The following is a 23141-nucleotide window of genomic DNA, read 5'->3' as shown; positions in this document are numbered from 1 at the left end:
CCGTCTTCGAAAATCGATAAACCACCGCGTTCCGCCTTCCCGGTTTCCGTCTCCGCCTTCCGATGGAATCTCACGGCGACTGCCGCTCCCCAAGCTCTCCCCAAGCGCCTACCTCCACCAGCTGCGCCGGCTCCGGCGCCGGCGACGCGCACTCCGCCGCCACCTGCGCCAGATGCGGCGGCCCCACCGCTTACCCTTCCCCCCCGCCCTCCTTCTCCGGCGTCTCCCCGCCGCCGGCCTACCGCCCCATCCGCGCCCCCGCCGTCAACCTGTCGCCGGAATCCCTGTACTCTCAGCAGCAGGCGATCATCCTAGCGCCCGTGCCTCAGTCGCAGAAGGTCCCGATCGTCTCTCCGCCTTATCGGTTCCAAGTCCCGGTCAAGAGGATCCAGTCTCCGGACGATCTCCGCCGGTTCCACGACTCCGACGCCTCCAAGAACTTCCTTGGCTTCGTCGTCGCTCTCTCCGAGTCGATTCGGGGCCGCAAGATCTCGGACTCGTGCCACGAATCGTCCACTGTGTCCGCGATCGTGTCGATTCTCGAGACCCTGGCTCGCTGGATCGAGGAAATTCCTCCGGTCCAGCAAGCCGCGCGTTACGGTAATGTCTCGTACAGGAGTTGGCATGAGCGTTTGGAAGAAACTAGTGAGTCCTTGATGCTTGCATTTCTTCCTGACGATCTGCGATCTGCGACGGTCGAGATTGTACCTTATTTTACTGATAGTTTTGGTAATTCAAGTCGCATTGATTATGGCACTGGGCATGAGACCAATTTTGCTGCGTGGTTGTATTGCTTAGCGAGGATAGGAGTTATTAAGGAAGAAGATTACCCAGCTGTAGTGGCCAGGGTTTTTGTGAAGTATCTAGAGTTGATGAGGAAATTGCAGTTGGTGTACTCTTTGGAGCCTGCGGGTTCACATGGGGTTTGGGGTCTTGATGATTATCATTTCTTGCCTTTCATATTTGGGTCATCGCAGCTGATTGGCCATAAGTATATGAAGCCCAAGTCAATTCACAATGAAGACATATTGGAGAACTTCTCCAATGAGTATATGTATTTCTCTTGCATCGCATTTATTAGGAAGGTGAAGAAGGGATTGTTTGCTGAGCATTCACCGCTGTTGGATGATATCAGTGGAGTGCCTAATTGGAACAAGGTGAATAGTGGGTTGCTGAAGATGTACAAGGCAGAGGTCTTGGAAAAGGTCCCCATTATGCAGCATTTTCTGTTTGGCTGGCTCATTAAGTGGTACTGATTTTGTCCCTGTTCCATTCTATGGTGATATACTCTTTCACTGTGGCGAAATTAGTACATGGGTATTTGTATGATAGGAGAATATTCTTGGTTGAAAGTTTTAACTTCTACTGGAGGATGTGGTGTTGGTATTTATTGATGTTTTAGCTGGTCTTTATATAATTATGTTCCAGTAATCATTTGATATGCATAGGTGACACGTCTGTTCACCATTTGAACAGAGCATATTTACTGCACATCTCACAAAAGTTAGCTTGCCATCTCGGTTCAAACGTCATTTAACGGGTGGTAGGTATTTCCGGATTAAAATGGTGATTTGTGATTTTTTTGGTTATGCTACAAACGGTAATTGATCCTGTTAATTGTAATGTTCGTCAATGTCTTGCACCATAGTGATGCATTCACATGGGAATCTTGGGTCCTGTGCTACTTGAGTCACAGCATAAGCTAGTGATTTTGGGTATTGGACTTTACCATCTAGGGTGCAGCACTTTACTCTGTTACGCTTGCTACTTCACCTGATCATATGAGATCAAGTTATTTTTATTTCTATACACTGATTAAAGATAAAAGCGCGAAATGCCGCAAAAATGATTTGATTTTTGGCCTTGTGATATGTGACTAAAGTTGAAAAACTATCCTGTATGCATGTGTATGCCGGGAACTCTCATGAAGGGCTTCTACACAATTTTTTGTTGAATCTGCACTTCTCACTTCCTTTACTTGCCTTCTTCCTAAACTAATTAATATTTATCTGTACAGCTGTACTTTTACTAGAAGAATCCAATTTATGTGGCTATATAGATATCTGCTGTCCTGCTAGTACAGAGTCTGGCACGAAATATTTTGCTATCACATTCCGTTTTTCAGTTGTGGATATTTAAGTTGAATAGATAAGATACAATGCAATTGCATCCGTTTCAGGAGGACCATATGTTTGTCGAGCATTTTTTACTTTAACATGAAGCAGACTTTGTATCTGACCGTTGATTATTCTTTTTGGCATTCAATGACAATTCATCACATGCATTAAAGATTTCTAAGCCTTGTTCCAGGTGCATGGTTTCTGCCGTGGTTTGAAATAGCTATCAACCTTTTTGAGATATGATCATGTCTGGTCTTTACCCAAGTAGCTGATCAATCTGAACACGAGTTTATCATTTTGGTTTGAATTAAAACCCATGGGGTTGTTGAGATTCTTAGATAGAAAATCTAGTAACTACGAACGATCAGGGTCTCACTTTTTTTTTTGGTCGAAATCAGGGTCTTACTTGGAATTAGAATTTTAACGTAGTGTCTTTCAGAAATCGAAATCTAATTGGTTTAAGTCTTTAATTGAGCTACTACCAATTTTGGATTTTAAAGATTGTCTTTTACTTCGGGTCCCGATTTCAATTGTGCGCAATTTCTTTGAGTTTGTTTTGCTTACTAGTGTCTCATCTAGTTTTCCATTAAACGTCCCTGTTATGTTTAAGCTGCTCCTTTTCAATTTAACACCTGATTATAAGACAAGCACCAAAAAGCCCACGGTAAAGTATCAAATCCCTACGACCAAAAAAAAAGCATCAATTCTATCATTTACGTGTAGCTGTGCTATTTATAAGACCTATGCTGCTTTCATAATGTCTACTGTAGGTGCAATAACATCCAGCTCTTTGCTACTGGTGTAGAAACCGTGCACTCAATTTTTTGTTTCTTTTGCCAGTTCAATTTAATTGACACTGGAAATGAACAAGTGGATATAGAACCTAGCATGGCAGCTTAAAGAGAGTAGTTGAAAAGGTGCATTGATTTGTCTTGAGCATGCATTTCCTTTGGTTGCATGGATTCCTAATTTCCTCGACTTTGACTACCAAGGCAATTCTCTAGTTTGATGATTTTTTCAAGGCATAGGAACTTTTTGTAGAAATGAAAGTGCTTTTCTGTCAGTACCTCAAAAAGTGTTCATTTTCATAATGTGCTTAAGTCTTATATGATCTACATACTAGCAACAAACTATTGTAATTATGTTCTGTTGGTTATGTCAGTAGGCGTGGGATTTTTCATATGCTTAAGACTGAAGAGTGTCAACCGGGGCTTTTTAACTGTTTTTGGTTTCTTTTTTCCCAGGGAGTAGACGTGTGCTTGTCTGCTGGTGCTGCCTGCTGTTCCATAATCTGAAGATATCACTGGTAGTTTGGTTGAGCTGATCCTAGTTTATTCTCTTTACGGCTACTTGGTTAATTAAATGCACGGTTTGGTTATGTTGATTAAGTTGTTCATCGGATTAAATTTTGAGTCTCTGACATGATAACAGAGTAGATGTACAGGAAGTCGTATGGTATGATTGGCAATGGCAGTTTCTCTTTGCAGCTGAGGGGAAAGTAGTTGATAAGTGGACAGCGCGAAGGCAGGTAGTTGTGTTTGAGGTGTGCCAGCTCCACCAGTCGCTGACAATGATAACCATGGAAATCTGTGACTCCGAGGTTGGTCCCAATCTTAGACTTGCTAGCATGCTTTGTGTTCATAATCCTGGATGTTAAGGTTATCAAATGTTTTTTTTTTTTTTGGTCGGAAGGTTATCAAATGTTTGGATAGTGTGATTTGAGATTAGAATTCCCAAATTGCTGGTATTTTTTCTCTCAAAAGTCAATGTTCGCTCGTTTACAACAGCTCGATGCTAAGTTCCTTTCTAGGGAGGAGAGCATTCGGTTTCCACAATGCAAATCTGATAGTGTTATACGTTTCCCCATCCTAGAGCGAAAGCCGGAAAGATAGATCGAGTCTAGCCTCTTGATGGACTTTAGTATTCTAACCTAACTCTGATTGGTGCATTATACTTTATGGACGTCAACCCACCGATCAAAAGACTGGTTGGAGGAAAACATGGCTTCTCTGATATGATTCCCATCTGATAGGTGAAATATGACAGCACCAAAATTGTAATCGCATGCTAACACGTGAATGAAAGAGGAACCTCAAATCCCACGAAAAGAGTTAGCATCCACAGAGAAGAGAGACATGACTTGCCAATCGTAAGCATGGCCTCCACACAACAACCCGTCTACCACTAGCGAATAAGTAATCACGTCGCACGGATGGTAGTCCTTTGAAGTAGTCTCACGTTAAAAGAATAATGATATTCACGAGCATATTTTCGGGACATTTCGTTTTGAAGAGAGGCCTCGGTCGGAAGGGCTCGAGAGAGAGAGAGCCTCGCGTCGCGTCGAGCCTCATGAAAAATCTTAGGGCTATATATCAAGTGTTCCACACAGTCCAAAATCGATCCATATTTATACACTACCGACCCTTGTGGTCATATATATATATATATATATATATATATATATATATATATATATATATATAATGAGAGATTTACCTATGACACATGAAAATGTCTGTACTCAAAAGACCAAAACGTGAAGGGGACGCGCACATGGGGGAAGAAGGGGAACCGCGACACTGAGGCACCATGCTGTTCTCTTTTCCCCTTTGAGAACTTCCTTTGGTCTCGTGACTTCGGGACGGAGCTTTGCGTTACTCGGTCCTCGTGTTTCCATCCCACTGCCGCCCACGCGCACACGCAATCGCATCGAAACTTGCTCATTTCTCGGGTGAACGGTCACCGTCGAGACCTGGTCATTCCAAATCCGCAAACGCAGACTCCATCCTGTAAATCCTTCGCAAATTACGCCGTAAAAGAAAAAGAGAGAGAGAGAAAAGGAGCAGCAAGAAATGAGCCGCGAAATCTTCGGACAGAGTCGAGCGATGAAGAAGAACAGCCTTCCCCATTACCACCACGGTTGAGTTCTTCTTCTTCTTCCCACGAGGTAATTATTAACCCTCGAATTCTTCAAGCCCTTTCTGCGCTCTCTCGCTTTCCTTTTCCTTAAAGATTCTTTTATTCTTGAAACCTGGATTGGAGTTTGACCTACCTCTCTCTCTCTCTCTCTCTCTGGTTAAGCTTGCACGCCACCAACTTGCATTTAAAGCTGTCTTAAATACCAGGTTCGACAGTTCTCGACTCTCTCCATAATAAGACCTGTCCATTTTTGTCCTCCTCCTCCTATTGCGTTCGGGGGTACAGCAACATCCTCCCCCCCCCCACTTTCACTTTTCACAAAAAGTCTTGTTGATATCTCCCCCTCTACTTTTCTGTTCTCTCTTTCTCTCTCTGTCTCACTCACTCTCTTGTTGTTACTCTTGTTCTTCTGCTTGTTTGCTGGTGGTTGTAGCGAAAGCTTTTTCGGTAGGTAGGCAAACATCCCCTCCTCTCTCTCTCTCTCTCCCTCCCTCCCTCCCTTTCTCCCTCTCTCTCTCTTACTCTTCCTCTGCTTCTGTGGCGGATAAACCGGCGGGCTTTTTTGGCAGAAAACCCAGAGAAAAAAAAGAACTCAGGCAATTCGAAGGGAGATCTCACTCCTTCTTGGGTACAACTTATCTTTACTCATGCTCGTGTAAAGTTGCTCTCTCTTTTCTTTTTATCCTCTCTTTGTCCCTTCCCCTCTCTCTGCTCATGCTCTGCCCACCGAGAAACCTTGGGCAGAGCAAAAGAAAATGGTGGTAGTTCTCATTTGGGTTTGGTTTGTCGAGCACGGACGTTCTCTTCCCAACTGGGAAGTTTCCGCCCCTCAGCTGAAGTGTAGCTTCCAGCTTCTTGATTTTCAGCTGAGAATGTAAAGTCTGGATTTTTTTTTTTTTTGAAATTCTTTTGGCTTCTCCCTCTCTCTCTGGCCGCTAAAAGCAAGGAGATCCCGGGGGAGAGTTGTTGTGGAGTATTTTATTTCCTTCGTCTCTTGCAGTAGGTTCTCATTTCTTGCTGCGTTACAGACTCTATTGCAATTAGCTTGCTTTTCAAAGTTCTGTATTCCGATAACTGCTAATTTTGGCTAAATCACTTGTTTCAATTATCAAAGCTCGATTATTTTTCAAGTTCCTGATCTCATCGGGTTGTCGCTCAAATTTTCAGGCTCCATTCTTTTTTTCTGTCGTTCGGTCGAGAATTTGACTGAGATGTTTGCAGATGCACATGCTTGTTCTTCTTTAGTTGTTCTAGTTGTGATTTGAGCGAGTGAGCGAGTGAAATCCCTTTTAAGAAAGTTTCACTCCCACACTGGAATTGTTCACCCTTTTTTTTGTAAATCTTTTGTGTTTGTTAAACTCTGTCTCTGTCCTGTTTTCCCCTATTCCCTTCTGATGAATGAGCGAAGTTATGGAATCTCTGTGCTGTTCATTTGCTTCTGCCCTTATGTTGCCATTTCTTGAATTTGAAGGTTGAACTTTGTGTGTGCATTTTCGCGTATTGTTGTGAAAGACTCAATTTTGAGGTGCTTCTTGCAATCCGTTCATGATGTAGGGTCCAGGATAGATGGAGGAGGCAAGTGATTATCGGCGATGGGACGAATTAATACCCGACGCATTGGGATTAATCTTTAAGAATCTGTCTCTCTATGAGATACTGACCGTGATTCCTAGAGTGTGCAAATCTTGGGGAAAGGCGGTGGTTGGACCTTATTGCTGGCAAGAGATAGACATTGACGATTGGAGTAAGGAATGTTGCTTTCCTCGCGACATCGATCGTATGCTCCAGATGCTAATCACGAGAAGCGCGGGATCGCTCAGAAAGCTCAGTGTGTCAGGCACCGGTCTCCATGATGATGGAATTTTCTCATTTATCGCTGATCAGTAAGCAAAACCAATCCTTTATTCTGTAGTCTACGAATCATCCTTATTCAGACTTTACTGGTACGTGAAAAGAAGATCTAGGAACAGATGGGTTGCTGTTCTAGATAGGGAAAACTACGGCGATGCTTAATCCTAATTTATAGCATACTTCCATTTTCCTAAGTCCTACATCAAAGACTACCGTTGCAGTCGCATTAAATGATGATGCACTTTGGGGATTTAGATGATTTCAAAGTAAATCCCGCATCAAACATCGCTAAAGGAAAGCATTTTTTATGTCCCCTTTTATGATAAGAAATTCAGGATGAACTTATATTGAAGAACTTGTGATCAATAGCTAGAGTTCATGAATTGTAACGTGTCCTTTCTTTTCCTTGTTGATGTTGCTAGTGCTGGTTCGGTCCACACGATGCGATTGCCTCGTAGCGAAATAACAGATCCAATAGTAGAAAGCATAGCAGGAAGGCTTTCCACGCTGAGTTTCTTGGACCTAAGCTACTGCAACAGGATTGGTGCTCATGCCCTCGAAGCCATTGGGAAGAACTGCAAAATGCTTCTTGGTTTGTGCCGGAACATGCATCCAGTAGATACTGCTGGCAAGTCCTCATTGGATGACGAGGCTCATGCCATCGCCTTCACCATGTCCAAGCTCAGACGCCTCGAGATGTCTTACCACCTCGTGAGCACCCAGAGCGTTCTCGAGATTATATATAATTGTCCGGAGCTAGAATTTCTAGATTTGCGGGGTTGCCACCATGCAGAACTCGATGAGAAGTTCCTCAAAGAAAGGTATCCCAAATTGAAGGTTCTGGGGCCTGATGTTGTGGACGAGTACGAGAGGAATGAGTGGGAGGATTACTCCGATTTTTCTGATTTCTCCGAGTATTTGGCATGGGAATTTGTGGCCGGAGAAGTTGGAGATTACTATGACAACGAGAGCTTGGATGAGATGTGGGACGATGAAGGGAGGTTGGAAGACCTTGAGCTGAGGTTCTATGAAGGAATTGAAGATGCAGGACTTTATGGTTGGCCCCCATCTCCTTGATCTTATGTTTATATGTATGAACCCCTTTTCGTATTTGTTGTTTACTGCATTATCGATATGCTCTTAGTACTGCTACATGATCCATCTACGATGTATGTACATGCTTCTGCAAACTGGTATGTATTTCCTTCTGGAATGAATATGAAATAGGAATGAATACCTAGCCTATGTCCGATGTCATTGCTGACCCAAGGGTTCGATCTTATGACTCGGCCTGCCAGAGCAGAAGTAAATTTGAAAATCATTCCCCTATGTTTGGTTATCAATGAGTGTGCAAGCTTTTGTAGTGCCCTATTTTCGATAGTGAGCAACTGATGGTGTGCTTAGTGTACTTATTGAGTCGCTGTGTTTGCTATAACCATTCTCCAAGATGCTATTTGTAGTTTCATATTGGTATTTAACGAGTAGGAAAAAACATTCAGAGACTCTCAATCCGTTTTTAAATGTAGAATAGATTTCTCCACGTTTTGATTTTCCGCGTAACTGTTTCCCCATATTTCTCACCGTCTCCATGAATTCACTCGACACCCTCAAATGGTTCATTGAGTATGAGAATGGTTTATGGTCTGTTTATTCCAGGGCGCGCGAACCCTATATAGCTGAACTTTCAGATATGACTCAATAGCATAGGTTGCTGGGGGACTAGTGGGACTAGACAAGTGCATTGAGTCCTTACACTAGTCTTTGTTGATGTGACTTTTTCGCCGAACTTGTAATGCGGATGTGCATCCCCCCTGTGCTTGATCTGTCCTCTTTAAGTTCAAGAGCTTACCAAGCTGTTGATTATTCAACTGAATGTGAAAACCCAGAGCATAGGAGTTCCATTTCTTAAGTATGCAAGTTTGTCTATAGCTGAGACTGGGGACTAGATCCCATCCAATTGGTACCAGAGCAGATGATTAGCCATAATTCACCTGAGACAGAGGAGTTGGTTGGGACAATCTCTCGTCTCTACTAACCTAAATTTTCGCAGATAATGTTCTTTCAAGATGTTCCTGTTCATGGTTGATGAGCAGACGAGCGTCTTCTTTGTCCTTTGATGTATTGCATACACAACTTGGCTCTGAAGTCACATGATATACATGTGATTCATGACTTGGGATCCTGCAATCTTGCAGTTCATAGAGCGTGTTAAGACAAGATTTTTGTGTTTGGCCGCTCAAGAGATAAGATAATCCAATCTTGAACCTGGTGCGGCACGTGCTCTGTTTAAATCTCAGCATAAAAAAACTATAAGAAAAAGAGGAACACGGAGAAAAGTTTAAGGCAGGCATCATCGGTTCTTGGATTTCTTTGCCGTAACGGTGTGATTGATGAAGTACAATACCTTGTCTGCTCTTATTTACTTTTCGCTTAGACTAGTGGATGCAACAGCAATAGTTTAGGATTTACAGAGATTGAAGGACATTGAAGTTGTCCGAGTATATTGAGCTATAGATCTTCGCCATTGCCAATATCTAGTAGCTACCAGCTATCACGAAGGACGTTAGATTTTATTCTTTAAAATCGACCCTGGTCCGCGCGGGTCTATGTTTGTTCGTACTGGCCTGACTACCATTATATTGTTGATCCAACAGTGCTGCAATCAATGATCACTAAACTCTCGTCACTCATCGACCGCCGCCACTATCAATCACTCGCCGCAGCTGCCATCACTATTCACTTGGTGATTTTCAACATGACCAACCTAGCCACCTTTGTTAGGATGACGAACTCGAGCAGCTCCAACACAAATGCCCAAAGTAAATAGTTACTAACAAGGCCTGTGAGTGGCTCAAGCTGCGCGGTTCGAATACATCAGACTCGACATCAACTTGATTCAGTACTCAAGCTACTCAGAACAATTTGCAACCGATGAAAACGGAGCCCATCTTGTTCAGCTCCTAACACAATGCATACCTTCATCATTTTCATTCACAAGTCATCGCTACCAAACCAATCTTCTGCTGCCCCAAACTACATCGCTATTAGATATGCTGTCTCAAAAATATTTGAGAACTTTTTGCTTTTGCCTTGACATGTGATTTAAGAAGTCAATGGATGGTCCCCCTTTCTCCCCAAGAACAAACAGGAACACACGTTGCCTCCTGGTAGTGCACTCGTGGATCATCCAGCAGGGGGAAAGAAACAGGGTCGAGTGAATTAAAAGCATGCGCACAGTTCAAAATGCCAAAATATCAAGCATGTCCAAAGGTGGGCCCACTTGCGACATCGTGTCAGTGGTCCATTGGATCCGAATCCGGATCCAGGCAAATAATTCCCAATGCACACCCTTTTACAGATCAAAATGCAAGTACAATTATTGATGGGAAGATTCGCAAGCCCAGCCTTTTTTCTTCCTTTCTCATTGAGTAATTTTGGGTGGGGGCAATCAGGAATTTGGATGCATTGTAATTTGGAAGTTGCAACTTGATTTCCCGAGCACCCGTGAATTGGTTGACTAGTGTCAGTGTTGGGTATTCTATGGATTTTCGAGAAATTGATTAGTCACGACAAGTCATGCTCGAATTCATCTCGTCGAGAAGGTTGATAAACTCTGTTTGGACTTTATAATTCCCCCCTTCCCTACAAGGATGATGACGAGAAAACTAGAGGAATTGTTGGGCATGCTGGACGAGTTCATACTCAACTACCAACTGGAGAAAGGACTTGATGGTAAAAGCTGCTGCTTTCTTAGTGGATTACAAAAGAACATCGTCTGATGAGCAGATCTCTCTACATTTCTCCTGACTGGACCACCATTACTGCCTCAACCTTTTTACCTGCTGGTGCACGAGGTCGCCTATTTGAACTCTCTTTCACTTTCCTTTGAAATATAGTTATCCGTCTGTATCTCCCCGTAAATCGTATGTTTCTAACAAATCTCTTCCAAAAGATGTGAGACAGTTTGTAAGAAATTTTCATAGTCTATGCATCTTGTAAGAAGTTCCAGGGTTAAGTTTTTTATGCTCGTGACATGTAGTTTTTAAGTTCATGTCAGCAAGAAGCTGAGTAGCGAGACCGATTCAGTGGGATAGGTAAGAAAACTGAAGGACACGGTAGAGGCGAGAATAGAATCCTGAAAACATGTGTCCACTGACTTGAACGAGAAATTTTCATGGCTGGTGGGTGCTCTCACGTGTCTGCGGCCTGCCAATCGTTTTAGCCCAGCACCCACCCTCATGTCAACGTTACCTCGTCATTTCCACATCTTAAAGCTCACTAAACTTCCGACTGTGCTTTTTTTTCTTTTATGAATGCAAATTAGCGACTTTTGATCAATTGTAACTTAGTTTGAGCTGGACTAGCAGTTGCAGCATCTATCCTGGACAAATTAGCAGCTTAGGAAACAGACTACTTCTAGCCTTCCTTCGTCGTAACACTGGTTTATTGCTTGTATAGGCTGAAGTGAGAGCCTTCTTCGATGTGCATGAGCAAGAAGAAGGTAGCCACCCCAGGAGGCGGACGTTTAGAGATGACTGGTCAGAACGTGACAGAGTGCATTGGTGGCTCGCGAAACCGTGACATTTGACAACCTGAGTTCGCATTACGGCACCCGCTGTGACCGTAGGCTCAATGCCTCTCAATCCCTTGAGCTTGCTTTCATTATTGCAGAATGTCTTTGGAAAGGAGGACGAGTTCTCCACTTCCTAGGCCTCTGTAGAATAATCCACCATTTGTTGATGTATACGTTTATATGCTGAATAAAACTTAAAAAAGATGCTGAGATATATCTCAAGAGAGGACCTTAAGTGAGATAAGCTTGAAGAATCAGAACTTATTTTGCTGAATCTCTTCATTCGCGTGCTCCAGGATATAAGAAGGATCTACATTGAAAGTACCATCAGCGCATTTTGATTTTCTGCAAAAGATATCTTTCTTCATGACCATTCTAATTGAACGAGAAACTCGTGCTCCGCTCATCTTACGTGATGTAAAGACTTCCCTTTATAGTGGTGAATTTCCTAATCAAACTCAGAAAGCCAAATACCAACAGACCTGGACAAAGTGCATGCACCCAGCAACCTTGGCCAAATATCAGTGGCCAAAAGGACATTGAAAAAGTATGCAGCTTTCTTTCTTTTATAGCAAACAACTAATCGAAGCTCAAAATATGAAGCATCCATCTGACCAACCAGTCCTCAGTCGAAAAGTCAATTAACAACACAAGGCTAAGCAAGAAAGTAATGCTTTGGAATACAAGGATTAGGTCAAACGAACCAGTGCCAAGATACACTTCCCTGTTTATTGAAAATATAAACCCATGTACCAGAGAAAAAACACTAGTAGGAGTCTTATAGACAAAAAGGCACCAAGGAAAAGAACCTTATCAGGAAAAAATCCATGAATAGAACACCAGCCAAGGCAGATGGAATCAAGCTTTCGTAAGTAAAAAGAACTTCATGATGCGATTATACAAGCCATGTTCCAAATCCAAGAAATCAAAGCTTTTAACACGCAAACCCCCTTCCTTTTGAGGTGAATGAATGACCGCTCGACTTTAGCTCCTTCAGCATTCAATCACTGTCATGCCAAGAGGAAACTGTATTAAAACTCAGTGAAGCAAATCGCCTTACTGCCAAAACCCCCTTTCTATGATGTTTTCTCCAACTTTTAGTGTTGCTTCTCTGCATGTCTTTAAGTGCCAATCTCCACTAAAGGTCGAGCTATGATAGTTTTAGATTTAAAAGTTATCTTACAGAGGAACAATCGCAGGCTAGTGTGGCTGTAATTTCGATGGCACGGCCCTTTCTTGTGCTCTAGTTGTCTTGCTGTTGACGCTGACAAGAAGTCTGAAGAGAACCTGTCTTAAGGTCTTCAATGGAAGATATTCCAGTTCTTTAGGTGTTGAGGAGTCGGTTTGCAGTTAGGCCTAGAGCTCATAGTCCTAGCCCAACATACAATTCAAAATATTAGCGGCGTTTCTAATTATGACGGCTATTACTTGAGATTTTTTGTTGTTTAATGGGCATAGAGTTGCTATTACTTATTAGAGTGAGAGACAAACAAAGGATTTTAAAGGGTACTGGATGCATTTGTGTTGGACAGCATCTTGACAGATGATTTCAATGAGTTTCGCATGATTCAAAAGCTCATATGCGCCGGATGCACGCACATCGCAGCAAAAGCAGCGTCTTCATTGTTGCTTGCGTACGAGGCCGAGGTCTCCTACTTCGTTACAGCTTTTGGACTCCTGATCATCAGCCCTAGCCCTAGAAAGAAGGAAGCTGCTCTGTCCTCTGTTTTGGTCATCTGTTGAGGATTAGAGTTAAGAATCTGTCTCAAGTGCCCAGCTCTCTCTCAGCTCTGGTGTGGTGTATCGGTAATCATCTAAGGCAGAAGGAGGCGACATGATGAATATGTCTTCTTCTTTTCCGGCCGGTACGTGACATGAACATGTTCATCATTAAAGAAGAACGACCAATCCACAATACAAAAGCAAGGTCACTCCTTTTCGGTCAAACGCGTAAAGACCACTACAAAAAGTGAAGACCCATTTTTCTGGTAGTGCGCATTACGTTCTATGATCAAATTCTTTGGCACCCTTTCAACCATCCTCGATTTTGTTGAATTTTCTTTTTACAATCCAAACTGGAAAAGGGCACTTTTTTTTTAACTTTTTGCAGCTTTCCAACAGATGCTATTTGCCAGATATTTCATTGCTCGTATGATAGATTTTATGTCGAATCAAATGTTCGTAGTGTTCATAAAGAGCCCAAATCATCAAGAACATCGCCTGCCTCCGATGACCCATCAGCTCCGTCATCGGCCTTAGCCTCGATGGCTACCTCTCGGGCACTCTCCTCCCTCCTTGGCTCGACCCAGCTTGCGTTTCGCGCTCCTTGTGGTGAAGCACGGACTCACCCTCCGGGGTCGGGTGAACGTGGCGGTTCTGATGATGACGTTCAGGTGGGCGGGCGGGGATCGACGCCGTGGAGAAAGAATCTGCGCACATCGACGGGACCCCACATCACAATCATTCATTTTCATGGAGTTTCTATACGAACGTAATGATTCACATTGTAGTTTTACAAAACAACGGATCAAGAAGTCCTACCATGGTTGGGATAAGTAGGAATAAAGTGGCTGACAAAAAGGGTTCAGCGGTCATCATATTTGCTCATCTTTTTCTGTAAATTGACATTGATCAACCCTTGACTTTTGTGGCCCGGTATGCCCTCTTTTCTAAGGAATAAATTTGCCACCATGAAGCTCTAAAGTATGGTCTCCATCCTTCCTTCCTTGTAATAAACTACAATAAGCTCTTTATGTTCCTTCTAGATCAGAATTAGGTTCTCTGATTTCTTTCTCTTTTTTTTTTGTTTTCAATTAACTAGTACTATCTTGGGTGGGGATTGCGATGTCCATTGCTCTAGTGAGGACATAAAAGCGTTTAGCTCCGACGTGCGTCCGAACGACCGCGGAACAAAAAAGAAATTCAAATTGAGATTATCATTGCATAAGAAATTTCTCGAAATCAAACGGGGAAATTGGGATCTTCCTTACGGTTGAGGGTAAATGGAGCTTCGATTTTATCGGTCTTGAATGGATGGCACCCGAATCAACTTAAATGGACCGTGCGTCTTCGCTTTTTCTCCCTTCTTTTCACCTTCTTCTTTCCCTTGAGCAAGTGTTACGGGCCGGCAGTTCCTTGGCCACGGAATAGCTCGTGCGAGGCCTGGCGAGCCGATAACACAAGGCCAGCTTTTCGTCTATAGTTGTTTCAGAAAACAATACAGTAAATAGCATTCTCGTATCGGATCTTACCACGCCCAACTTAACTCGGGCATACAGTCTCTTGAGTGAGACACGCAGATAACTTTAAGCACATCAAACTGGTTTTGTCCCGTCGCGGCCTTATTGGGAAAGTGACATCAACTCCCGGCCAGTTTGTGCACGGGAAACCAACCTCGCCTTCAGAGCTCCTAGCACAAACCTCCGTGATGCCATTTTCTACAAACCAGTTGTATCATCTCATATTCATAACTCACTCTTCACCCCACCACCAAGCTCTACTCATGATGATACAAGAGTACGAGAGAATCACGGTATATGACACAAGCACATCTATTGCCATTTTTTGCTCCGCCATCGAACGATTCTCTGATCGCGACGCGCTTCAACCGCCGTATCCTCTCTTTGTTTCTTCATGCATCAGGTGAAGGCAACAAGGCGATGCCTCGGAACCCATATGCAGGGACACATCGAAAGCTCTCTATTTTAAGCGCGAGCGACGATCAATCTCGAAAGGATTTGATTGTATCAACAGAACTGTCGGAGGATGAACTTAGACAGAAAAAAGAATCCAATAATATGTAGGGATGAGAATGGTCCGGGTGGGCGGTTCCCTCCTTCGAATTGGGAACTACCGACTAAATATATTTGGTCCCGGTAGGCGGTTTCACGCTTGAAACCAGAAACTGGGAACCGGGCCAGTACTCATCGGCCCGGCCCAATTCCGAGTAGTCCGAACGGTTATAGATTTCTCTGCACACCTCTTATTAATATGGTTGCGTGTGGATTCCCCCACTTAACTAAGGAGCCCCCCCCCCCCCCCCCCCCCCAATTCATGTCGTGCGGAAAATTGCAAACCGCCCAATCAAAATCCAAAAAAAATCTCTCCGAATTTTCAACCAAAAAAAAAAAGAAAAGAAAAGAAAAGAAAAGAAAGGAAGAAAGAACACTTTTTCAAAGTCAAACAAACAACGCACGCTTCCCCACCGCGGGCCCCACCTCCCGTGCTCGCCAGCTCAGCACCATCCCCCACCAGCCCAACAAAACAAACTCCAATCCCCCCCCCCCCCCCGAAAATCCGACGGCTCTCCTTCCATCCCGCCCCCCCAATCCGACGGTTCTCCTTCCATCTTCCCCCGCACGTTATTATCGCCCCTCCCTGTCCTCCTCTAGCCTCTCTGTCCCTGTCTCTCTCTCTCTCTCTCTCTCTCTCTCTCTCTAACCCGACGAATTTCGAATCCGAGTCCGATGGCCGCCCCCCCCGCCGCCGCCGCAGCGCCGCCGCCGCCGTCGTCGCCGCGCGAGGAGTACGTCTACATGGCGAAGCTGGCCGAGCAGGCCGAGCGCTACGAGGAGATGGTGGAGTTCATGGAGAAGGTCTCCGCCGCCGCCGACGCCTCCGACGAGCTCACCGTCGAGGAGCGCAACCTCCTCTCCGTCGCCTACAAGAACGTCATCGGCGCCCGCCGCGCCTCCTGGCGGATCATCTCCTCCATCGAGCAGAAGGAGGAGAGCCGCGGCAACGAGGACCACGTCGCCGCCATCCGCGACTACCGCGCCAAGATCGAGGCCGAGCTCTCCAAGATCTGCGACGGCATCCTCGGCCTCCTCGACTCCCGCCTCATCCCCTCCGCCTCCGTCGGCGACTCCAAGGTGTTCTACCTCAAGATGAAGGGGGATTACCACCGGTACCTGGCCGAGTTCAAGACCGGCGGCGAGCGCAAGGAGGCCGCCGAGAGCACCCTCACCGCCTACAAGGCCGCTCAGGTTAGTCCCTTGCGCGGCTCGCGCTCGTCCTCTTCCTTCGCGCCGTCGATTCACGATGCATTTTGGTTGTGTTGGAAACTCCGGGCTTAGATTTGATTATACTAGTCTGGATCTGGTAGGCGTAAGGTGCTTGGACCTGATTGGCTTGTTTGATGTGTAATTTGCGTGCGAAAATTTTAGTTGATTGCGTCTTACCTACCTTTCGAGAGATGATTTGTTGTAGGGAAAAATGTAGGTTTACTGCTTCGAACTATTGCTATTCGGACTTTCCATTGTCTCTGTAATATGTGCAAGATATCGGTATAGCTTCATGGTTATCTTCTTAGATCTTGAGATACTTCTGACTACCTTTGATGGAACTGATGCGTACACATTCAATTCGGAAAGAGGAGGTTACCGTCGTTCTTCTGTGAGATGAGTAAGGAAAGATTGTTCCCCCTATGACGTACCCTTTTGTTCTGTCTTTAATATTTGTGCGCGTTTCGTTTGATGGACATGGAAATATATAGCAAGCTAACTGCAGTTTCTCAGAGAGAGAGAGAGAGAGGGAGAGAGTACAATTACCTGTTCATACGAATTACAAGATGCATAACTAGCAAATTAAATGCCACTTAGGCTGCTCTCAGTATGAACGGACTTAGAAACTTCTCAAGTTCAAATGTTCCCTGACCCAATTTACTACACATCGATAGGATCTGTTGCCCGTTATCTTATCTTGTCGTGCTTGGCGTAATGCTATGGCTTGTTTCCAGGATATTGCGAATGCAGAACTGGCTCCTACTCACCCAATTCGGCTTGGGCTGGCTTTGAACTTCTCTGTTTTCTACTATGAGATTCTCAATTCTCCCGACCGTGCTTGTGGTCTCGCCAAACAAGTAAGAAATTGCGATCTATGTTTGTATTCCTTGCACTATCTTGAGTCTTTAAAGTGCCAATTCATTTTTTTCTTTAAAGCCCTGGATCTGTAATGAAGTTTCTTATCTTGAAACCTATGTAAATTACGAAGATGATGGAGTGATGGAGTTTAACCGGATGTTTAATGTTGTAACGAGCCATGACGCTTTAATTCTGCTAAAGCCTGGCTTATAGGGTTTGGTTCCAATCCATGTATGATGTCCCTTTTGTTTATGCATATATCCTCTCTCTTTTGCAGGCCTTTGATGAAGCAATTGCTGAGTTGGACACTCTTGGTGAGGAATCCTACAAAGACAGCACTTTGATCATGCAGCTTCTCAGAGACAACCTCACCTTGTGGACATCCGACATGCAGGTACTCATCTATGTCTTTTGACGAATATGATGCAATTTACATGCGGGATATGAGATATGCAAAGCTTTTTCCAATGGTTCAACTGTTTGTATATGACATTCTCTGTTTGTATGTCTCAGGATGATGGAGCGGATGAGATCAAAGAATCAGGGAAGCCTGATGAGCAATAGTGATGCCTCAGCTGCTCTCATCAATATCAATATAGAAGTTGTCCTCTTATCTGTTTTTAACTGGGGAAAGATTGCTGGCTACTGATTCATGTGCAATTCTGGGTGCTAGGTTCATTGTCTCTCTGTAACAGAATTCTGGTGTCGCTTGTCTTATCGAAGTCTTATGTATTTCCAAATGACTCTTATTTCTCTTGGATTCCTAATGCTTCAATATCTCAATTGAACACGATAAAAGTCCTCCGTGTCCATTCCAGATTGTTTCTGCTTTCATGATGGCCTATGCTCTCTCTTAGCTGATGGGCTTGACTGATTTATCTGGGGTCTGGTAGTTATTTTTTGGCTGTGTTAGAAGGGTACTTGGCAATAGTTGTTCTGTGAAAGGTTGATGACACCAGGGGATGATCGTGTGAGTTGACTGAACAAGTGGTTCGATAATGTTTGAGTAGAGGAGTGTTTTAAAGAGAATAAAAGGAGTGGTAGTTCCAATAGGGATCAAATGATTGAAGTACCGAGATTCGGTGAAGACAGATGATCGTATCTTTCGGTAAGAAAGCCGTGCGATGGCTTCCAAAGAGAATTGAAGAAACCCCGGGTCACTAAAATTGAGAATGGTGTGTATGTCAATGTCCGGAGAATGCGTGGAGCAAATGTATACAGTTTAGGACTTTTTATATCCTCTCCCAAATCCACCGATGCATTAGACGCGCAAAAATTGATGTATAATGTCCGTGGTGCCTCGAAAAATTAAGCAGCTATTCTATGTCCGAGTCGAGGTACATATGCTCTAAAGATTGATTTACCCAAAAAGAGCCATCGTACATCGTTCCATGATAGCAATTGGCTTCAGACAGACATAGCATAGAGATGATGAAGACCCACCAAAGACATTTCTCATATAACTAATAACACGAAAAAAAATTAGGGAAAGACTGAATCTATCGATCAAAATCCTTATCAATCTATATCCAAGGTGACGGTAGATCATTTTATGGTTCCACTGTCCCACTCCACCTAATTATCGCATATACAATTAGTAAGATATCAATCATATGGTTATCTAACTTCTAACTACTTGAAGCTTCTTCCAAGTCATGAGCTGCCGTCCTGGCCCTTAACTTTATCTTCAATTTTGTCCACACTTTCAGCCAAACTCTGTGTTGACAATATGGTTAGGGTAAGCCTCGTGGTTTATTAGTTTCCGTGCCGTGTATGTATTCGTCTCCGTCTCTTGTTTATGCGTTGAAAACCCATGATCTTTTCCTACTTGATGCGATCTTAGCTATAGGATCTTAACAAGATCTTAAACAAGCGGGTATGTACCAGCATTCAATTTGAACAAGGGTTGCATCGCTTGGTAGTTTTTGCATCGGAAAATCGTACCATTTCATGAGTTGCATTCCATTGCTCAAACAAACCATGATAAATGGCTTTGGTGTTAAGACGATTAGTGCGCGAAATTACAGCCTAAATTGATTTATTAGATGTATCTCAAAGCTATATGACAAACTTTGTATAGATGTTTACAAGAATCTCGCTTGTTTGAGGCCCATTTAGTTTTTGTCGTGTCATCACGCAAATAAGTTCCCATAAACCGATCTAGCATTGCCGCAAATTCTTGTCTAGACCCGGTCGGTGAGAGGATCCCTGAGCCGTAGTGCGGGTCAAGGCCGTCTGGCTCTCAACCAAGATCATTTGCTCTGTTGAACGTCCAAAGATGAGATGAACACACACCCGGTCGAGGGCTCTTCTTAAGTATTAATTGTTATTACTTTGAAAGCGAGCTTAACTCATGATGGAGAAGATAATAATCTGTGGTGGGTGGTAGTGCCGGTTCAAAGGGTAAGGTAGACCTAAGAGGATGTGGACAGGAACCAAGAAAGGTGAAAGGACGCTTTCATTATAGACTGACACTCAGCAAAGAAGATATTATTTCAAACTTGAAGTTGAAAGATAAGGCAGACTTAGGAGGACATTGGTAGGAATTGAGATGATACAAAGAGATTCAAGTTTTATGCCATAAGACCTTACACTTAACTGGCGTGTAGAAAGAGCACGATAGGGCCTGTTCCGTGATCGAGCGCTGAGTTGTTGGGTGCTGGCAAAGCAAGGAGCTTCGTAACATAAATGCATTTACGCGAATTGTGGCGACAATCTAGGCCAAGTGCGTAATATGCCGATGGAAATGAACGCGAAGATCCTTAGGCTTTGCATTTTGCGAATTTCCTTAAAGTTTGCTTGCATTCTGAATGTCCTAACATTCAAACGCGCCTTATTGGAATGTCCTAACATTCAAACGCGCCTTATTGGAATGTCCTAATGCATACAAGCATATAAGCACAGTTCCAACATTAGAAAGGCTAACATGAACAATCCTACATAGACAGCAACAACTCAGCCTTCCTCCAACGTTAAAATATCTGGAAGTCCATGTATTGTCACAACTAGTTAATAGAGCTCTTCATAGCCGACGGTACTGTCATGACTCATGAGGCAAAGGCATAAACCAGACCAAACCAGACCGAACATAATCAAAGCACAAATAAGTTCAATCCATAGAAGAATAAGAGATCAACAACATGGACAAATCTAACAACTACAAAGAACATGACATGTATAATGATTTTAAGCCAGACCAAATTGTCTTTTGGCACCTATTTACATAAGCATTCTATACTTGATGAACAGTGAAAAACTTTGCACTCCCCCACCATTGATCTGAACCACCTTTGTATCCTCCAAAAATGTACAAGAACCAGGAACACCAAGACTAGACCAAAATAATTATCCTTTCTTGTCCTTAAAACTTACCTGCAAAAACACATACCTCTCAATCAATTAAAGCCCTCTGTGTTTAGGGCTCGGCACCGGCGTCGGCGAGAGCGGGAACTGAGGACACCCCAATTGTCCCGACATAGGCGAAAACAGCAGGCCTGGCGAAAGTAGAGCGTACGGCGACCGCGGCGAGTTTAAGAACCCGAAAGGCAGGGGTGACGACGGAAGCTGAAACAGCGGCGGCTGAGGCGACATGGACGGAGGAGGTAGGATCCCCTGCTGTGCCGACACAATCTGCTGCAGCGGCGGCTGCGGCTGAGACGGTGGCGGAGCTACGTTGCTCCACCACGGCGAAACAAGTGGGGATAAAGGCAAGAATCCAGAAAACTGGTCAGGTTTCGAGCCGGCGTCCAACGCCGACCTCTGGAGGTACCGCATGTAGGCCGAGACTGGCGATTCAGCAGGCAAGTTGAATGCTGGAAACGGTGGCAGTGGCGACGGGGGCGATACCAACGGCGCCATTGGATTGAACCCGCTGTCCGCCCCAGGGTTTGCACCGGCGGCGGCGGCCGCGATTTGGGTGTCCGGGTCAACCGGATGCAACTTCTCTGGGGCAACGCTGTTGAGCAGCGGCGGTGGCGGGCGGCTGCCGAGGTGGGCCAGAGGCGGAGGGCGGATTCTCTGGAGGCGGGAGCTCGGGGGCTTCGGGGGCTGGATAGGCGGCGGCGAGGAGAACCTGTCGTGGGCGGGGGAGCCGGTGAGCTTCTGGACGACCTCCCGGAACTCATCCTTGCTGATGTTGTACACCGGCGGCTGCGGCTGCTGCGGCGGCGGGGGCGGAGGGTGGTCGCGGCCGTGGTCAGAGGAGGTTCTCTTGGTGGTGGGTTTGGAGACCTTGTGGGAGAGTCTGTTGAGGTGCTTTAGATAACTGTCGCTGACGTTTGTGGCGGCGGCGGCGATTGCGGAGGAGCTGCTGCTACTGGTGGTGGAGTCACTGGACGAATGACAGCTTTTGTCCATCTCTCTCTCTCTCTCTCTCTCTCTAGATCTCAGTGATCAGATTATCATGTAAAAAGAAGATGAAAACAAGAAAAGGATGACACCCTCTACCTCTCTCTCTCTCTCTCCCTGACGGTGAGTGGAAGCTCAAGTCATGGCTTCGTTTTCATATTCTTGATACCTTCTGAGATGTGGTGGCAGAGGACAAAGATGACTGTCAGAGGAAAGTGAAGACGATGACGACGACGACGACAGCAATAACAGAATAGTATTCAAAAAAAGGCACGGGAATAAGGATAGGGTTGAATGGCTTTATCTACGGAAGAAGGGTTTCTGGATGAAGAACAAACGTTAACTTTGTGGAAGATTTACGTTAACAAAACAACTGTCAGATGCTCTGTTCTCTTCTTGGGGAAAATTGGCTGTTCACGGCAGGGTGACCCCACACACACAAAATGATTAGTATGTGTTTGACCAGTCAAAGCCATCATTAACCCCTGCTTAATCTTTTTCACCCTGGAACTCTCAACGGGCACCATGCCCCCATCAAATTTCTCTTTTTGGGACGTTTCCAAAGTAAGCCCAATTTGCTCCTTGGAAAAACATCAAGATGGTTTCTCCATTTTCGGCCGAACAATAAATGCCCTGGAAAAGAGAGGAAGGAAACTTGGAAAATTCTTAGATATCAAAAGGGGCCTTAGATTTGCTCTTGATACTCAAAATACTTCGTTGTAAGGGTGTATTTGACTTAATTGCTTCATATATAGGCGGTTCCAGGTTTCAGCAGGTTTTGTATAAGTTCCACCTGGAACCTATCTATTAAAATAGATTTCTCATTTTTTGAAACCTAAAACTTACTCTAATCTATCATGTTACAACTTCCAGGGTCTACCTAGTATTATTAATTGAAGAACGGTAACGAATCATCACATTTAATAATCACCACTTATATTTATACACTCGAAGAATAGGAAATAATAACAAAGTAAAAGTCTCGATCATAAATTGGAAGCTCATACTAATGATTTTAATTATACACTCATTATCGGACGGCATAAAATACCACAAGATCACGCGAAAATATAGATCAAGAAAAAAGTTCCAATTACCTGAAACGTGAAACCTACCTGTCAAAACAGGTTCCCCAATTTATGAAACTTGGAACTTATTCTACATACCCTAGAACTGGACATGTTCCCACCAGTATGATTCGTTGGTTCTAGGTTCTACCGTGAACTATGCTCACCCCTACATATGATACTTTTTTGCACTTATTGGTTGTGCATATGACATTTTTTTGGTAGGTTAATCCATCGAATATAGAAGGACATTCGTACTTTGCTATAAATAAGTTGGGAAATGAAGAGAACACGAAAAGAACATTATGGAGGGAAATCATAAGAATTATCTTTTCCACAACTTCTTTTGCAATTTTTGCATTATCACTTTTGTGATTTCATTTCAAATTGCAAGGTCGTGTGT

The 23141-nt window shown here is 44.1% G+C and overlaps 4 protein-coding genes across 9 annotated transcripts; 3 read left to right on the top strand and 1 right to left on the bottom strand.

Annotated features, from left to right (window-relative positions):
- On the top strand, window positions 1-3426 carry LOC115676351 (uncharacterized). Its single transcript, XM_030599238.2, has 2 exons — window positions 1-1249; window positions 3365-3426. The coding sequence occupies exons 1-2, from the start codon at window positions 63-65 to the stop codon at window positions 3369-3371; spliced, it is 1194 nt and encodes a 397-aa protein (XP_030455098.1). The 5' UTR covers window positions 1-62; the 3' UTR covers window positions 3372-3426.
- On the top strand, window positions 3415-8140 carry LOC115676352 (F-box protein FBW2). 6 transcript variants are annotated; one of them, XM_056311279.1, is made up of 4 exons: window positions 5411-5490; window positions 5609-5667; window positions 6594-6922; window positions 7313-8140. In XM_056311279.1, the coding sequence occupies exons 3-4, from the start codon at window positions 6606-6608 to the stop codon at window positions 7965-7967; spliced, it is 972 nt and encodes a 323-aa protein (XP_056167254.1). In that variant the 5' UTR covers window positions 5411-5490; window positions 5609-5667; window positions 6594-6605; the 3' UTR covers window positions 7968-8140. The 6 variants fall into 6 exon arrangements, with proteins under 6 accessions (XP_056167255.1, XP_030455100.1, XP_030455101.1 ...); XM_056311280.1 differs by lacking the exons at window positions 5411-5490; window positions 5609-5667 and adding an exon at window positions 3415-3720; XM_030599240.2 differs by having other exon boundaries at window positions 5354-5667.
- Window positions 8141-15872: 7732 nt separating this feature from the next.
- On the top strand, window positions 15873-18122 carry LOC115676520 (14-3-3-like protein). The gene is made up of 4 exons (XM_030599469.2): window positions 15873-16448; window positions 17201-17323; window positions 17602-17718; window positions 17838-18122. The coding sequence occupies exons 1-4, from the start codon at window positions 15930-15932 to the stop codon at window positions 17886-17888; spliced, it is 810 nt and encodes a 269-aa protein (XP_030455329.1). The 5' UTR covers window positions 15873-15929; the 3' UTR covers window positions 17889-18122.
- A 2297-nt stretch (window positions 18123-20419) lies between these two features.
- Window positions 20420-22027, bottom strand: LOC115676519 (VQ motif-containing protein 9-like). The gene has a single exon (XM_056311587.1). It carries the CDS (start codon window positions 21678-21680, stop codon window positions 20724-20726), a length of 957 nt encoding a protein of 318 aa, XP_056167562.1. The 5' UTR covers window positions 21681-22027; the 3' UTR covers window positions 20420-20723.
- Window positions 22028-23141: the final 1114 nt, after the last annotated feature.

The sequence above is a fragment of the Syzygium oleosum genome, unplaced genomic scaffold (genome assembly GCF_021117445.2).
Source record: "Syzygium oleosum isolate NSW1041296 unplaced genomic scaffold, Sole_v2.1 Sole_v2.05, whole genome shotgun sequence".
NCBI classification, from domain to species: Eukaryota; Viridiplantae; Streptophyta; class Magnoliopsida; order Myrtales; family Myrtaceae; genus Syzygium; species Syzygium oleosum.
The sequence above is the reverse complement of the archived record's forward strand: the minus strand, read 5'-3'. Positions and strand labels throughout refer to the sequence as shown.

Bases quoted from the DNA above. Each gene is read 5' to 3' on its own strand.
- LOC115676351 (XM_030599238.2), top strand. From the start codon at position 63: ATGGAATCTCACGGCGACTGCCGCTCCCCAAGCTCTCCCCAAGCGCCT.
- LOC115676352 (XM_056311280.1), top strand. From the start codon at position 6,606: ATGGAGGAGGCAAGTGATTATCGGCGATGGGACGAATTAATACCCGAC. The intron at 6,923-7,312 runs GTAAGCAAAACC...TGATGTTGCTAG, and splicing joins TTCTCATTTATCGCTGATCA to TGCTGGTTCGGTCCACACGA.
- LOC115676520 (XM_030599469.2), top strand. From the start codon at position 15,930: ATGGCCGCCCCCCCCGCCGCCGCCGCAGCGCCGCCGCCGCCGTCGTCG. The intron at 16,449-17,200 runs GTTAGTCCCTTG...GCTTGTTTCCAG, and splicing joins CCGCCTACAAGGCCGCTCAG to GATATTGCGAATGCAGAACT. The intron at 17,324-17,601 runs GTAAGAAATTGC...TCTCTTTTGCAG, and splicing joins CTTGTGGTCTCGCCAAACAA to GCCTTTGATGAAGCAATTGC.
- LOC115676519 (XM_056311587.1), bottom strand. From the start codon at position 21,680: ATGGACAAAAGCTGTCATTCGTCCAGTGACTCCACCACCAGTAGCAGC.